The sequence below is a fragment of the Myotis brandtii genome, unplaced genomic scaffold (genome assembly GCF_000412655.1).
Source record: "Myotis brandtii unplaced genomic scaffold, ASM41265v1 scaffold61, whole genome shotgun sequence".
NCBI classification, from domain to species: Eukaryota; Metazoa; Chordata; class Mammalia; order Chiroptera; family Vespertilionidae; genus Myotis; species Myotis brandtii.
The window spans coordinates 1411477-1429208 of record NW_005370318.1 but is presented as its reverse complement, the minus strand read 5'-3'; the positions used below and the strand labels follow the sequence as shown (position 1 = coordinate 1429208).

The 17732-nt window shown below is 37.3% G+C and overlaps 1 protein-coding gene across 4 annotated transcripts in view; it reads left to right on the top strand.

Annotated features, from left to right (window-relative positions):
• The window catches only part of ITCH (itchy E3 ubiquitin protein ligase), a 120405-nt gene that overhangs the window by 53669 nt on the left and 49004 nt on the right, over positions 1-17732 (top strand). For 3 of the 4 annotated variants that reach the window (XM_005879788.2, XM_014550677.1, XM_014550678.1), the window contains 4 exons: positions 1354-1408; positions 12441-12598; positions 14007-14196; positions 16240-16335. In XM_005879788.2, the coding sequence (XP_005879850.1) occupies positions 1354-1408; positions 12441-12598; positions 14007-14196; positions 16240-16335 (499 nt within the window). The remainder of the gene's footprint in view (positions 1-1353; positions 1409-12440; positions 12599-14006; positions 14197-16239; positions 16336-17732) is intronic. The other variant, XM_014550679.1, reaches the window with a different exon arrangement.

Genomic DNA, 17732 nt, shown 5'->3' with positions numbered 1-17732 from the left:
TGGCGGTTGTTGACTGATGCTCCCAACCGCTCCTTTTTTTCTCTTTTTTAAAATTTTATTCTGGGCCAGCTTTAGCTCTGGCTCTAGCTCTGAGGCTTCCGCTGCTGAGCGCACTATAATCGAAAGAATGTATAACTTCAGCTCTGAGATCCCGGCCTTCTATATTTGTTAGAATGTTTCAAACTGCCAGCTCAGAGGCCGGCAAGTCAGGCGGGGAACTTGGAGTCTGCAGTCACTGGAGCAAGCAAACCTCATGTTCGCTTCCAGCTGCCTGGCTGCCGGCCGCCATCTTGGCTGACAGTTAATTTGCATAAGGATATGCTGATTAGCCAATGGGAAGGGTAGCGGTCGTACGCCAATTACCATGTTTCTCTTTTATTAGTGTAGATAGTTTTCTATTGCATAGATATACCACATTTTATCTATTCATCTCTACCATTTTAAAAAAAATGCAATATTTGGGGGACATATGTAATACTTTCAACAATAAAGATTTATTTTTTTTAATGTAATATTTGTATACCAGATGAGATGCTTGCCAACTTTGCTGTGTAGTATAGTGGTGACTCAGCATCTCATAAGGAGTTAATCTATTACTTATGCTTTGGAATAATAAAGTGATTATTTCACTGTTTGAAATTATGCCCATATTCATAAGGGGCTATTGTTCTTTAACTAAATGGACCTGGACTGTTAAACTTGAGTTCTTGTTTCTTCATTTTATAGTTTTTTTCTTCTTTGTTTTTGTGGCAGTGTGCCTACCTCTAGTAGCCTTCTTCTAATGTTTTATACTTTATAGTAGACAGCCCCTTACTGAATCCTAGAGATAGTTCCCATGAATAAAATTTGAAGAAAGTGTGACCATCGTAGCATTCATTTTTGGCTACTTTAACACCCATTTGTGCCTTTCCTATTCTTGAAGCTGTTTTCCAGGCCCCAGTACTAGAGATATGTTACTGGTTTTTCTGTTTTCAGAACCTATTTTATTAATTATTCTGCTGGTGATCAGCACTTTTTTGGTAAGATATTTGGAATACAAAAATGGCTAAAAATAATTAGATTTGTATTCAAATTAAGCAAACGTATATTTTAAGAAAGGCAGAAGTAGCCCAGGAGTGATATACCTTGGTTAATTAATATTTCTTACATGTAATCCGCATTTGCACAAAATTTTGGTAAAACTTTTATTTCAGTCTTAATATTTATCACATATTCCTTTTAAATGTCACGTTGCAATTTAAATTCTAGTATGTTCTTTACTAGAAAGATTTAATAAAAGGCTTTGCTTACATACCATGTTTAGGAAAAACATGAAAACCACTTTGAAACTCATTTTCTCTCTAAATTTTATTGATGTTAAAGGTGCTTCACAGAATGATGATGGCTCCAGGCCCAAGGAGGAAACAAGGTAAGATTTTACTTATTTATTAAGAATGCAGAAAAAGATATTCATTTTAGTCAAAACTTCAAGTTCAGATTGATATAAGAATAAATGACTGTCAAAAAATTCAGGGCTCACCCTGGCCGGTTTGGCTCAGTGCATAGAGCGTCGGCCTGTGGACCGAAGGTTCCTAGGTTCCATTCTGGTCAAGGGCACATGCCTGGGTCACGGGCTCAGTCCCCACTGGGGGGTGTGCAGGAGGTTGACGATCCATGATTCTCTCTCATCAGTGATGTTTCTATCTCTTCCTTCCTCTCTGAAATCAATAAAAATATATTTTAAAAAAATTCAGGGCTCATGGTAAGAAAGGAAATATTTATGAAAGATTCAGGACTCTTAGCTTATCTGACTGCAGTTCTCTGGTGTAGGCCAGGGATACCCAAATTGCTAATACTTCCTTCAGCTTGTAGAAAGTTAATATATTGGCTTTTTTTTTCAAAGGCAAGGAGTTCAGAATCCCAGGGCCATCACTAGGATGTTAAATTTATTTTCTAGGAAAGCTAAAAATATAAGGATTGGGTACATATGAAGTTCACCACTAGCTATAATATCTCCTGGGCCTTCATTAGCAGGGGCAGAGATTTGAACCAGATGTTTGCTCTTAGCCTAGATTCAGCGCTTTCATGTGCCTATCTGCCTTCAGTCTAGGGCCTGCAACTATTGAATGCCTGGGTTGTGTTAACCGACTTAATAGACTTTAAAGTAGTGTTTATTGGTTTTTCTGGAAACCAGCAATGGGAGATAAAGTTAGGAAAGGAGATGATTTTGTTGTACTTGTCTATTTACCTTTAAAAATATATTTTTATTGATATTTAGAGAGAGAGGAAGGAAGAGGGAGGGAGAGAGAGAGAGAAATATGGAAGTGAGAGAGTAGCATCAATCGCCTACTTCCTGCATGATCCCCCACCGGGGATCCAGCCCACAACCCAGCAACCTTTTGGTAAACAGGACCACACCTAATCAACTGAGCCACACCAGCCAGCGCTCTATTTACTTTTGTGATGAATAAAAATTTCATAATAAAAAGTTTAAAAAAGATGACTCATTAAGATTTTTAGGAAAATCAAAGTTTATAAAGCTGTTGTGTTTTACATAATGGAGATCTGCCTTCACAAAGTCACTACTGTGACAAAGAATCATCTTCTAATATCAAAAGAAGTATAGGATATTAAGGGGTAGTAACTTTTTGGCCAGAGAAGAATAACTATTTTATTTCTCACTGTGATTAAAAAGCAACAGAAACGTTTCTTAAAATTACATAAATGTCTCTGTAAACTGGAGGATAACTTATGTTTTTGTGCCTCTTTTAGTTTTATGTTTAATAGAAGATTTCTTGAATTCCTGAAATTTCCCCTATAAAAATTTTCCCCATAAAAATATTTTAATATTTCTGTTTGCTTTGGTCAGTTAACTCCTGTTTTGTATAATAAACCTATATTTTTGCATTAATAAATGAGAGTGTGATATAATTTTATGTGCCCATTGAAAGGTTCTGTTATGCCACTCTGTTGTTTCATTTTTGCAAGTCTCTTATAATACCTTTATGAAACCACTCTAGACAAGTCTAAATTTCTTGCAAAAGCATTGCTATAGCCCTAGCTTTATGCCATTTATTTAATCAGTGTTTTACATCTTCCCAAGTGAATCATTGTTTATAAGTAATCTCAGGTACAGTGTCTTCTAGATTTCTGAGACTGCCAGACTAGTTTTGAACATGCCCTTTTTTCTTCTTTTTTTAATCCTCACTCGAGGATATTTTTTCCATTGATTTCTAAAGAGAGTGGAAGGGAGGGATAGAAAGGTTGTGGGGAGAGAGAGAGAGAGAGAGAAACATCCATGTGAGACAGATACATCGATTGTTTGCCTCCCACATGCACCCCTACCAAGATGGGGGAACTTGCAACTGAAGTATGTACCCTTGACGGGGAATCCAACCAACGACCCTTCACTCTGCAGGCTGATGCACTAACCATTGAGCACCAGCCAGGGCTTGAGCATGTCTTTTATGTTAAGTATGAATTCCTTTACATTATCTTTTATTTCAGAGAGCATATCTCTGAGATGATTGGTTTGAAATGCATTTTGTAAACTGTCAAATGCTGTTTAGAGTTACTACATAACAATTATGGCTACGACTGGCTTTACCCCTTTTTCTTTTATTTGCAGATTTTATAACTATATGACTAAAAAGCAGAGAGAGAAAACGCGCACGCAAGCGCGTGCGCGCAGGGGCACTAATATATCCGATGAACAATGGCTTCTGCTCCTCCCTGCCCCAGCTATCATTTAAGAAGTTTACTAAACAGCTTTAGGTTGTTTATCTTTATGTCCTAATTCAAGCACTGTGTGTATCATCATTATAGTCTTGTTGGTCTGTTTCCTCCCATAGCATGTCTGGATGTTTTATATTTCTCAGGAACAAAGCTACAGTATCACATAATTAGTAGCTAATTGGGTTTTTTAAAAATATATTTTTCTTGATTTCAGAGAGGAAGGGAGAGGGAGAGATAGAAACATCAATGATGAGAGAGAATCATGTATCACTGCTTTCTGTATGCCCCCTACTGGGGATTGAGCCTGCAAACTGGGTATGTGTCCTGACCGGGAATCAAAACTGTGACCTCCTGGTTCATAGGTCAGTGTGCAACCACTGAGCCACATTGGCTAGGCAGTAACTAATTGCTTTTATTTATTTTTTTATCCTCACCAAGGATATGTTTTTATTGATTTGAGCAGGAAGGAGGAAGAAAGAGAGAGAAAGAGAAATAAACAAACATCAATGTGAGAGAAATATTGATTGGTTGCCTCCCGTACATGCACTAATCGGGGATTCACCCTCAACCTAGGTATGTGACCTGACTGGGAATTGAACCTGTAACCTTTTGGTGTATGGAAAGAATGCTCCAACTTACTAAACCACTTGGCCAGAGTAGTAAAGACAATAGTGTGATGAGTTCCCACTGACAGTTCTAAATGATGTATTGGTTTCCAGTGTTGGTTTTCAAAATCCCATTTTCAGGTTTTAGTTTCACACACACAATTTGTGGGGAGAGATTAGCAAAAAGCTTATATGCATATATGCATAACCCCTGGATACAGACAATAGTGTGCTGAAGGTAGGGTGGTGTGGGTGGGGAAGGGATGGGGTAGATGGAGTTATGGGGATAAAAAGGGGACATCTGTAATACTTTCAACAATAAACAGTTTTTAAAAAAAAGGAACTTAAAGTAAACCACCAGTGCTAGCTTCTCAAACTGCAGAGTACATTAGAATCTACTGGAGGACTTGTTGAACCACAGATTGCTAAGTCTCATCTTCAGTTTTTGATTAGTTGCATCTGGGGTGGATGGAGCCCAAGATTTGCTTTTCTCACAAGTTTCCTGGTGATGCTGCTGCTGCTGCACTAATATAAAGACACCTGAGGCGTGAGGATACTTTTTCCATTGATTTTTTTTAGAGAGAGTGGAAGGGAAAGGGGAGGGGGGGGGGGGGGGGGGAGAGAAGCATAGACGTGACAGAGACACACCTATCAGTTGCTTGCTGGGAGTGGGGATCAGACGTACAACCCAGGTATGTGCCCTTGACCAGAATCAAACCTCTGGTGCTCAGGCTGATGCTCTAACCATTGAGTATACCAGCCAGGGCAAGACATGTTTCTTAGATTACAACAAATTATTATGGGAAATCTATCAAGTTAAATAACAAAGTCTGTTTTTTGAAAATTCAGGCTTGCATCTTCATCCCATATTCTTTTACTTGAGAGCTAGTTTGAATCTTTTTTGAACTTTTTATTTTATTATAATAATGTAAATCATTGTATAAAATATATAAAAGCTTCATGGAAGAAATAGCATTTGACCTAAGATCATAAGGCATAGTTATAACTTGGGTATGCATGTCTTGGGGGAATTGGAGAGAGGCAGGAGTTCTAGGTGGAAGGAAGGAAAATAATCATGGGGTTGGAGAAGAACACAGTGTGTTTTATTGGAAATCTTCAGTGTTTGACTGAAAGTAGACTAATTGAAAGTTGGGCACTAGCCAGTTTGGCTCAGTGGATACTTGGCCTGCGGACCAAAGGGTCCCGGATTTGATTCCAGTCAAGGGCATGTACCTCGGTTGCAGGCTCATCCTGGCCCAAGCCCTGGTCGGGGCACATGCAGGAGGCAACCAATTGATGTGTTTCTCTCACATTGCTGTTTCTCTCTGTCTTTCCCTCTCTCTTCCACTCTAAAAATTCAGTGGAAAAATATCCTCTGGTGAGGATTAAAAAGAAAGAAAGAAAGTTGGAGCCCTAGGTGGAGTGGCTCAGTTGGTTGGAGGTCTCAGGTTTTGTTCCCCATCAGGGCACATACCTAGGTTAGAGGATTGGTCCTCATTCCCAGTTGGGGTGTGTGTTTCTCCTTCTCTTTCTGTTTTTCTTCCTTCCTTCCTCCCTCTCTCTCTAAAAAAATCAGTGAGACTTAGATAATGAGTGTCAAGAGGCACAGGGGAGAAGAAAAATTAAATTGCCTGGGAGGATAGCAATGTCATTCACAGAGCCAATATTTCCTGCATTTAGTTTGATAATTCAGATGGGGACATGACAAAGATTAGAGATTTCTGATTTGGGAATCATTTTAGAGATAATCTTTGAAATCATGGAATTTGAGACTATAGATGAAAATCTGAAGAGAAGGAAAAGGAAGACAAGAATAGTACCTGCCCTAACTGGTTTGGCTCAGTGGATAGAGCATCAGCCTGCAGACTGAAGGGTCCCAGGTTCGATTCTGGTCAAGGGCATGTACCTTGGTTGTGGGCACATCTCCAGTAGAGGGTGTGCAGGAGGCAGCTGATTGATGTTTCTCTCTCATCGATGTTTCTGGCTCTCTATCCCTTTCCCTTCCTCTCTGTAAAAAATCAATAAAATCTATTTAAAAAAATAAAGAATAGTACCTTAGGGACCAATATTTAGTGAATGGGAGGAAAAGGACAAAATGAAGGAGTGGTTAGAGGTGGGAGCATAAGATTAGAAAAGCATTGTCACAGAAGTTGAAAAAAATGTTTTTAAGAGATGGGTTATTTTACACTCGTCAAATACTGCATAAGAGAGTGAGGTGTTAGACTAATTAATTCAGGGAAAATTGGACGTGTGAAAAAGAAAAATCAGGTTAGAGCTTCAGCTCATCCCAAGATCAGAGTAGATTGATTCCAGGTTGATTTTAAAATTGATTTTAAAAAAATGAAACTATAAAACCTCCAGGGGAAAATATGACTGGTTAACTTACTTTTTAATATATTTAATTACATAGAAATATAAAACTTTCATATTTTAAAAAATAAAGAATTAAAAGCAAATGACGTATTTAACCAATATGAAAGATAAAAACTTAATATCCTCAGATTATTATAAGAAGCTTTTCCAAATGATAAGGAAAACTATTCTCATGCAATAGAAAAATGTACAAAAGACATATATAGTTATGGAAGAAGAAACGCAAATGGTCTGTAAGTGAAATTTTGTTGAACATTAATATTTTTTAAAAAACATGTTTTTATTGATTTTAGAGAGAGGGGGAGGGAGAGAGAGAAACATTAATATGAGAGAGAAACTTTGATCAGTTGCCTCCAGCATGCACCCTGACTATGGATTGAACCTCAGCCTGGGCATGTACCCTTACCAGGAATCAAACCTGAGCCACACCAGCCAGGGTGAACATTAACATTTTTATTTACCAAATTGACAGTGATTTAAAAATATTTAAAAACTTTATGGTGAACTGAGCATTTTCTTATCTAGCCAATGGGAAGAGAAATAAATTATTACCTTTAAAAATACGTATTTTTAATTTAACTATCAGTATTTCAGTTTTGAATATATTTGCATACCTTGATCCAGCTATTCTATTCTGGCAGTCTATCTGATGGAAATAAAAATTGCCCCAAAAATCCCCTAAAGAGCCCTAGCTGGTTTGGCTCAGTGATAAAGCTTCGGCCTGCAAACTGGAGGGTCCCAGGTTCAATTCCAGTCAAGCGCACATGCCCGGGTTGTGGGCTCGATCCCCAGTAGGGGGCGTGCAGGAGGCAGCTGATAAATAAATCTTATCATTGATGTTTCTATTTCTCTCTCCCTTCCTCTCTGAAATCAATAAAAATATATATTTTAAAAAAACTAGAGAAAATAAAATTATTATATTACATTCATATGATTGAGTATACTGCAGTCATTAGAAATGTTCTTTAATCATTTGGGGAAAATACCTCGTATATAATGAGTAACAAAAGGAAGACAAGGACTCATCTAGGATATGAAGCATTGTATTATCACATACATTGCTGAATCACAGTCATAGCCAATGAGAAAGTACTGATAAGATATATTCCCATATCTTAATGGTAATAATCTCCAGAATGTAGGATTGGAGGTAATTTCTATTTTATAATTAGAAATTACTTTTCACTTTGAAAACCTTTTAAAAATTAAAATGCACTAAATAAATACTTAGAAATTATAATGAAGGAAAGGAGAATGGGAGAACAATTTGAGGAGCAGTTAGGATTGAAGAAGTGTTTTAAGTTGCAGGGTTTAGTTGCATTTGTGAACTTAGAGGAAAGGTGAAGAAGAAGGAAAATGATGAAAGATACAAGAAAGGCGTTAAATGCTGATAGAAAGTCCTAGAAGATATAGGCTGAAATCAAGCACACACAGACACATTAGCCATGAAAAAGTGAAGAGAGATTCCCCCAATCCCAAGATGGGAAACAAACATGAAGATGATTAGAGAAATTTCAGGGTAAAGAAGAAAGTTGAAGTATATCAGATAATCATTTTAGTGAAGAGGCCTAGTCAGGGTCATTTACAGATTGGGATTAGGTATTTGGGGAGATTGAAAAGGTTTTCAGTGGGCACTTGGAATGTGGCTAGGAGTAGATTAGAGGTGTAGAAAGTGATTGATTTTCAAACAGTAAAGATAGGCCAATTGAAGTATTTGAATAATGTGAATTGTAGCCCATATTGCCTCAGTCTCTGAAATGATCAAACTTTAGGAAACTGAAGTCTACCAGAATAAAAAGATACAGACTGAAAAGCACAATTTCAATGTTTAAAAATCTTTTGCCTGGGTCTGTATAATTGTACAGGACTTTAAAAAGCTCTTTGTTCTACTGAACTGCTATTATTTTATTACTGGTAATTTTAACACCAGTATACCACTCCTTGTGTTTTGAACCTGTGGTGTAAATTGTCATAGTCATCTGTCATTTTTAATTCTTTAGCTCCCTGGAGACTTGAGCTGTGATTTCATCTTTTTTTTCCTTTTTGATGAGAGAGACAGAGAAAACGCTTGTATGTGCCCTTGATAGGGGATCAAACCTGCAACCTTGGTGTGTTGGGATGATGTTCTAACCAACTGTGCTACCCAGCCAGGGCTGGTTTATACTAACGGAAAAAAACCAAAAACTTTTAATCCGGTGAATCATTGGAAATGCATACCTGAAGACTTTTCCTTACTAGGCCCAGTGGAAAATTTATTAGGAGCTTTTGTAGAACAGCCTACCTACCCCTTTAATTTGGTATTTTTACCTAGTTTATTTACTAAAATACACCTGATTTATCAACTGGAACATTCTTGTCCTCAGAGAGCAATAGTGGAAAAAGTAAATGAAGGATTAATTGTAATGAAAAGATTGCTTGGGGGAGGGGGAAGTATTGAACAAGAATGAAAGAATTAAAGGTACTAGGGAAAATAGCCTATGATGGAGATGATGGAATGTGAAAATAGAGGGGGTAAAGTTCATCATGAGACTGAATAAAAGATAGAGTAGGAGACAGGTAGAAGGTTGTAGATAGAGGGATTTCAGAGTTTAAGATCTACAAAGAGGAGCAATTTTAAGAATTAAAGAAATTTAAGGAGTCATACTACATAGATTGTCAGATGATTATGTTGAGAAAATGAGGTCAAGGTATTAGAAGGGTGGGCCCTGACTGGGTAGTTCAGTTGGTAAAATTGTTGTCCCAATACTCTAAGGTTGTGGTTTTGATCCCTGGTCAGGGCACATATAATAATCAACCAATGAATGCATAAATAAATGGAAGAACAAATCAATGTTTCTCTGTTTCTCTGTTTCTTTCTAAGATCAATAATAATAATAATAAAAAGATATTAGAAGGGTGAACAGCATGAATGTTAAAAATCTCCACGATTTTAGTTCTCAAAAACAGAACATAGCACTAAGTGAAGTAAGTCAGTCAGAGAAAGACAAGTATCACATCATCTTCCTCATACGTGGAATCTAATTAACAAAATAAACTGATGAACAGAGTGGATCCAGAGATATGGAAGCATGGAATAGAGTGCGGAATCTTGGAGGGAGAGCCTGGGTTGGTGGGTGGGAGGTAATCAACCAAAGACCTTGTATGCATATATGCATAACCCATGGATGCAGACGGTGGGGTGGTGAGTGCCTGGGGCGGAAGGTGGGGGGTGGGAGTGGGCTGGAGGGAGTTGATGGGGGAACAAGAGGGACATATGTAATACTTTCAAAAATAAAGACTTAAAAATAAATAACCCCCCAAAAAACACATAGCATTTTTAGAATTTCGTTTCAGCTGCCCCTTTGTTTGTCATAGCAGATTTACCTCATGCCCTGAATGCTTTTTCTTCCTCACGTGTTCTTAATACTTGACTAGCACTGTATGTGCAATTTATTATGAATTTTGTAGTTGAGAAAGTTTTTAGGAATCATTTACTCCAGGTAATGACTTTTGAGGTGCTGAGAGATTTAACTTTCCTTTGGTCACATAACTAGTCAATAGAGTCAGTTAAAAACCTCAATTTCCCTTATCAAATATTAATTGAGCATAATGGCTTGGGTTGATTTCTGGGTTCTCTGTTCTGTTCCATTGATCTATATTCCTGTTCTTGTGCCAGTACCAGGCTGTTTTGATTATAGTGGCTTTGTCATATAACTTGATATCTGGTATTATGATCCCTCCAATTTTGTTCTTCTTTGTCAATATTGCTGCTGCTATTTGGGATCTTTTTTGTTCCATATAAATTTTTGGAGAGTTTGTTCTAGATATATGAAATATTCCATTGTATTTTAATAGGGATTGCATTGAATCTCTAGATTGCTTTGGGTAGTATGGACATTTTAATGATGTTAATTCTACCAATCCATGAACACAGTATATTGTTCCACTTATTTATGTCTTTTTTTTTCAGCGTTCTGTAGTTTGGTTAAGTTTATTTCTAAGTATCTTAATTTTTTTGTAGCAATAGTAAATGGGATTATTTTTTTAATTTCCTCTTTTGGAGAGTTCGTTATCTCTTAACCTTTGAGACAGCATGGAAGGACCTGAAGAATATTATGCTAAGTGAAATAAGCCAGTCAGAGAAAGACAAATATCTCTTGATCTCACTTACTATGTGGAATTTAATGACAAAATAGATACAGAGACATGGAAGCATGCAACAGACTGAGACTCCTAGAGGGAAGGGATCATCCAAAGAACTTACATGCATATATGCATAACCCATGGACACAGGCAATAGTGGGGTGAAGGCCTGGGGAGGGAATGGGAGTTGGGGATAAAGGGGGGACATCTGTAATACTTTCAACAATAAAGATAAGTTTAAAAATAAAACTTCAATTTCCCACTTTTGGTTTATTCTACTAGTTGTCTATCTTTTAAAAAGCATCAAGAATCTTTCTTTAAAATAGTAAATTCTTAAAATAGTATGAAGAGGTAATACTCAGAGTCTCAAAGTGGTCTAGACTCAAAATGGGTTTGGAACCTCATCAGCTAGGGGCAGGGGAGCAGTGTCAAAACTGACTCTTCCTGCATTTACTTTATATTCTGGGGTGTCTTGGCCTTCCTGCAGGCAGTTAACACTAACCAGGTGCTGATTGCCAGTTACTAAGTTATTGCCTTTATTCAAAATAAGCATTTGAGGAATCCCCAAAGCATTGCTTGTCATACTCTACTGTTTACACATATCATCTGGAGATCTTGTTAAATTGTTAGTTCAGATATAATAGGTCAAGAGTGGAGTCCAAGATTGTGCATTTCTAACAGGCTGATATGTATTGTCCTTGGCTTCTGGTTCAAAGACCATACTTTAAGAAGAAAGGCCCTAAAGTGCTTTTGGGAACATAGTTTGAAATAATTTAATACATGGTGCTGCCTCTCTAGTTTGGTTTCTTAAATCTATTAGCTTTTATTTTGTTTTTGATTATGGTCCAGGATTATGGATTAATACTATGTAGTGGATTGCTGCTTATAGCTGAGACATCTGCAAACTGGCTAACTCATGTTTTGCTTTCTAATCCATAACTACATTCCACTTGTGAAAAGGAATCGCCTGTAGTTAGCTGACAGTAGTAGTTAAGTTCAAAATGACATTTCCTGTTAGTGTCCTCTCCCCTCTTTCTTGCCCTCCAATTTATGTCATTGCTTTGAAAAAATGATAGCTCCTTTAAAAAAGGTATTTGGACTCCTCCCCTATTAATCATTAACTTTGAACATTTTGTTTACCATTTGCTGGAATGGGAGGAGAGCATGCCCTGGGAAGTAAGTATAGTTCTTTCTCCTACCATGGAATACTCAGCCCTGCCCCAAACTTGCCCTAAACCTAAAGGCTAGTGGAAATCAAGGAAATTATGAAGTTATCTGTGCGTCTGATAAAATAGTGCCCTTCTTAAAGCATTTGGGATTTTGAAAATTTGACTCTGTTTCTGCTTACATAGGACCTCAGCAGACTTATTTGAAATCTACACTAGTGTACCTAATAATGTTGAATGGTCCCAAGTATTTCTATTCCCTGGCTCCTCATTCTATTTCTGAATGGGCTCTCAGGGTTATATGTAAGACCCTACCCAAAGGCTGTTTATGTATTTGATAAAGCTAGCCAGAAGTTAGAAAGCTTTTCACAAACTTGTAAAACTCTTAAGTTTGCTAGTTTTTGCTAAATTAAAAGAGCGTTTTCCCCCCTTCCCTTTCCTTTACCCGCTTCTTACCCAGAGTGAACACAAATGGATCAGACGACCCTGAGGATGCAGGGTCTGGTGAAAATAGTAAGGTCAATGGGAATAATTCTCCATCACTCTCAAATGGCGGTGTTAAGCCTTCTAGACCTCCAAGACCTTCACGACCACCTCCACCTACCCCACGTAGACCAGGTGTGTATTCCAGCCATATACTAGGGATGTAGCTCTTATACTGTGATTGTAAGTAATGTTCTGTTTGGGAATTGATCCTCAGGTAAGTGTAAAGAGGCCCTGGTAGACTGGTTTTCTAGCTGTAATTTTATATTAAAGATTTTGGCCAAGAATGATCTTTCTATAAGTAACTAAGACTTGCCTTTTCCCTAACTTTTTCCTCCAGGGGTGATGTTAATGAGGCATGAGCTCTATTCAGAATAAAAATCACATGTACATTATATAAAGTACTAGATGCCTGATGCACAAAATTCGTGCAAAAGTAGGCCTTCCTTCCCCTGGCTGCCACACCGGCTTCCCTCTGGCACCCGGGACCCGGGCTTCCCTCGAAGCCTCAGCTTTGTCTGGAAGGTCATCTGGTCTAATTAGCATATTACCTTTTATTATTATACATAAGCAGTACAGATAAGATTGCATCTTTCTGTCAGGGTTTGTATCTGTGTGGACATTAGTATGCCATAGAATCAAAGATCTGGTTGCTTATTCTCATTATATCCTTTAGAAAGACAATTAGTAAATGGCAAGTAATGCTAAATGATATTCAGATTTTAAAGCAAAAATTATACAATAAATGAACATACTTCATGTAATAAAAGTGTAAACATCTACAGGTAGAATATCCATTTTATTCCTGACCAGCCAGAACAAATCTTTAATCTTTTATTATTTCTCTGCTAGTATGTGGACAGGGAATGTAAAATAATTAAACCAAATATTATTAGAAAAATAAACTGATTGTCCACAAATTATTTCATTAAGTGGCTTTGTGTTTAATTATACATCTTCCCCCTTTTTCTGTAGATAATGTTGTTAACAATATATTCCCAGCCTCTAAGATCATATACTACTTTGTCATAATATTGGTAACTTCCTTCAGGAATTGTTTTGTCAATAAGTATTTCCTGAAGATGTAATATGTACTTAACAACTATTTATAAGAATAGTATTGTTTATTAGTCAGGTCTTCCATTATAATTAACATCAAAAATTGACCTCTAATCTGCAAGGTGTCATAAGAAAGACAATTTTAAGGATCTGGAAGATTGTTAAATGAACTTAATAATACCATGCAATACCAACACTTACCTATTCTAAGAGTTTTTACTTTCTGTGCAATCAGGAAATCAGGATCTGTGCTTCATAATTAAAATAGGACATGGGGTAGACAGCCTAAAAAATGTAAACAAGCCTATTTAGTGGGACCATTGGCTTTTTCCCATTATTTAATTTACTTTAGTAATCTTTTCCTACATATTTATATATTAAATTTTATATTCTTCATCTACCTCTTCATTTTTTAAAGTTAAAAATTTATCCTGATTTCTGAAAATAGAAGATTATTTTCCTGTTTTTTCCAAATCTTTTATAGCTTCTGTTAATGGTTCACCTTCTGCCCCTTCTGAAAGTGATGGCTCCAGTACAGGCTCTCTGCCTCCAACAAATACAAATTTAAATACGTCTGAGGGAGCAACATCTGGATTAATAATTCCTCTTACTATATCTGGAGGCTCAGGCCCTAGGCCATTAAATCCTGTACCCCAAGCTCCACTACCACCTGGGTGAGTAACTGTTTTTGGTTAATATTTATTTTCTTTTGGCATCTATATATACTTATTAATAAAGAAAATAATACTGTTCTTTAAAATACTGTCTTAAAACAATTGTAATTGTTTTTGGTGGGAATCTAGAATCAAAATGAACCAAAATAAAGCTCACCATATTTGAAATTTCTACCCTCATTTCCAGGGCAAAGTGGAAGAATTTTTTTTTTTTTAATTATTACTATTATTATTTTATTTTTATTTTTTCTGAAAGACTGAACCATAGAAAGTTAACCAAGGCCAAGTAGTAATATAGTCACCTAATTCAGATTGCTTTTTTTAAGGGAAAAAAGAATCACTTTTTAAAATAAAATAGGAAACTGAGAAAATTAGTACTCATAATCCTATTTTAATCACTAAATTAATAATACTCTAATAGATTTTACACACACACATACACACACACACACACACACACACACACACACGGCATTTAAATTAACCCAGAGCTCAGAATGCTAATCAAAATTAATTGACTGTTTAATATATATATATTTTAATATATTTTTGTTAATTTCAGAGAGGAAGGAAGAGGGAGAGAGAGATAGAAACATCAATGATGAGAGAGAATCATTGATTGGCTGCCTCCTGCATGCCCCTGACTGGGGATCGAGCCCGCAATTGGGCATGTGCCCTTGGCCAGAATCGACCCTGGGACCCTTTAGTCCGCAGGTCGATGCTCTATCCACTGAGCCAAGCCGGCTAGGGCTGGTTAATATATTAATAAGCTCTCATGTTGAGAATTTTAATTGGTAAATAGATTATATATTACTAGAGGCCCGGTGCACATATTTGTGTACAGGTGGGGTCCCTCTGCCTGGCTGGCAATCGGGACTGATCAGGCCAGCTGGCAGGGAGGAGGGACCATAGGAGGTTGGCCGGCTTTGGGAGCGCACTGACCACCAGGGGCAGCTCCTGCATTGAGCGTCTGCCTCCTGGTGATCAGTGCACATCACAGCGACTGGTCATTCAGTTGACTGGTCTTAATGGTCGCTTAGGCTTTTATATATATATATAGATTTGTGTGGGTAGTTAGACCGTTTTCCTTTTTGGAAAGCCTCCATGGGAAGCCAAACTAGAAAGTTGTTTGTGCAAGGGATTACCAAAGAGAAACTGAGTGCTCTTAGAAGTTATTGGTACTTCTAAGCTATGATGGTTTAGTCTTCTTTACTTTGGAGGTAAACCTTACCAAGGAGACTAGAATACTCAGAATGAGTTTGTCCATTGCAGAGATATATCTGACACATCTGATAAATTCTTACTCTTTGATTTCAGTGTTTCTAGAACCCAAATAATTCTTTGTCTTTCAGTTAGTAGTTCTTTAGTTTTTCTTTAGATTTCGTTGTTTTAATTACAGCTTTCTTTTCCACTTAAGTCCTGCATATACCTTGACCAGATTGAGACAGACTGTTTCCTGAATCTGTTTCAAGCCTCTTTAGAAATAAAAGGCTTCTCCTAGAGCAGATACTTGATACTTCTGCAGAGGAGATCTCATCCACTATGCGTCACTCTCAGTATAACATTTCTTGATTCTGTTCCTAAATTCTTTTCGTATCTTCTTGATATACTGACATGCTTATTTGCCTCAGTTCTATAATATTCTATATATATAAAAGCCTAAGCAACTGTTCGGCCGTCTGACCAGTAGCTATGATGCATACTGACCACCAGGAAGCAAATGCTCAATGCAGGAGCTGCCAAGCTGCAGTGACTTGGCAGCTGCGGTTCTCAGGTAATGCACCCAGAACCAGAGAGGAGGGAGCCTGATTCCGGGGTGTGTCACCCGAGAACCACCCTCTCGCAATCTGGGACCCCTCGGGGGATGTTGGAGAGCCAATTTGGCCCGATCCCCGCAGGCCAGGCCGAGGGCCCCCCCCCCCCCCCCCCCCCCCCCCTTGCACAAATCCGTGCACTGAGCCTCTCGTGGTCATATAAGACAAAAAGGCAAAGACAGGATTAAAGATAAGTACCATACCCAGACTTTTTAATTTTGTGTTTAAGTTGGGAGCAGAGAGTGGACCAGCACGGGCGAGTTTACTATGTAGATCATATTGAAAAAAGAACAACGTGGGATAGACCAGAACCTCTACCTCCTGGGTAAGTATCTGAATTAATGAAGAGAAAAAGTGTGTATTCAGAACTATAGATTATGTCTGTAACAAAACCTTCACTATATTCTTACTTTTCAGCTCTTCCTGTCTTTAACCACTTTGTTTTGTGGTGGATGTAAACTAGAAAGAAGAGAGTCAGATACTTGATGGAGCATAATGAATGATCATAATTTTCACTCAGTTTTGATCTAAAGATTCTATAAGTCTTACTACTTCCAAGTTTTTCTTTCTGAACTTTAACTGCCTCAAACCACCGGATTTTAGGATTAGTTTCTTTAAGACTAATTATTTAAATGAATAAGAATTATAATCCCTATCATATAAATGAGGATAAAATCCCTATTATATATATATAAAAAACTTTATTTTTAAACCTCACTTAGGATATGTTTATTGATTTGAGAGAAAAAGAGAGAGAGAGAGGAGGAGAGAGAGAGAGAGGGAGAGAGAGAGAGAGAGAGAGAGATTAGTTGCCTCTAGTACTTTCCCAGACTAGGGATTGAACCCGCAACCTAGGTATGTGCCCCATTGGGAATTGAACCCGAAACCTTTGGGTATATGGCATTTTGTTCAGCCATCTGAGCCACCTGGCCAGGGCTAACAAGTATTTTAATACAGCCCAGGCGGCATAGGTCAGTGTTTGAGCATCGACCTCTGAACCAGGAGGTCACGGTTCAATTCCAGGTCAGGACACATGTCCAGGTTTCGGGCTCAATCCCCAGTAGGGGGCATGCAGGAGGCAGCTGATCAGTGATTCTCATCATTGATGTTTCTATCTCTCTCTCTCTCCCTTCCTCTCTGAAATCAATAAAAATATTTTTTTAAAAGAATATTTTAATGCAGGATATTGAGCATTTACATTATATAATGGGAAGAAATATATTTTTATTCAAGGTTAGTCATAGCAAACATGGGGAAATATTTAATCTTGCTAGTAATAGTCTTAAATACACACCTAAAAGGTACTGTTTTACTTGTTAAATCATTAGGTAATATTTATTGTGAAATTGTGGAGGATCTTTACCTCATAACATTGCTGGGGGTAGTATAAATTAGTTACAGTTCTAACAGGAAGTATATATAACCATATTAATGCACATACTCTTAGTAAGTCCCTGAGGAAATTTATCCTAAAGAAAAAATACAAAGGAAGGAAAAAAAACTTTTTGATATATTAAAGGTATTTATTATTTTACTATTTATGATATCAGAAAATTGGGAAGAAGCCTAAACAATCAATCAGTTAGAAATCTCAAAGTTATTATATCAATTTACTTAATATTATGTTCTCATTTGAAATGATAAATTAGATAATTGTATTCTTATGGAAAAGTGCTTTTAGAGATCTGTGTGTGTGTGTGTGTGTGTGTGTGTGTGTGTGTA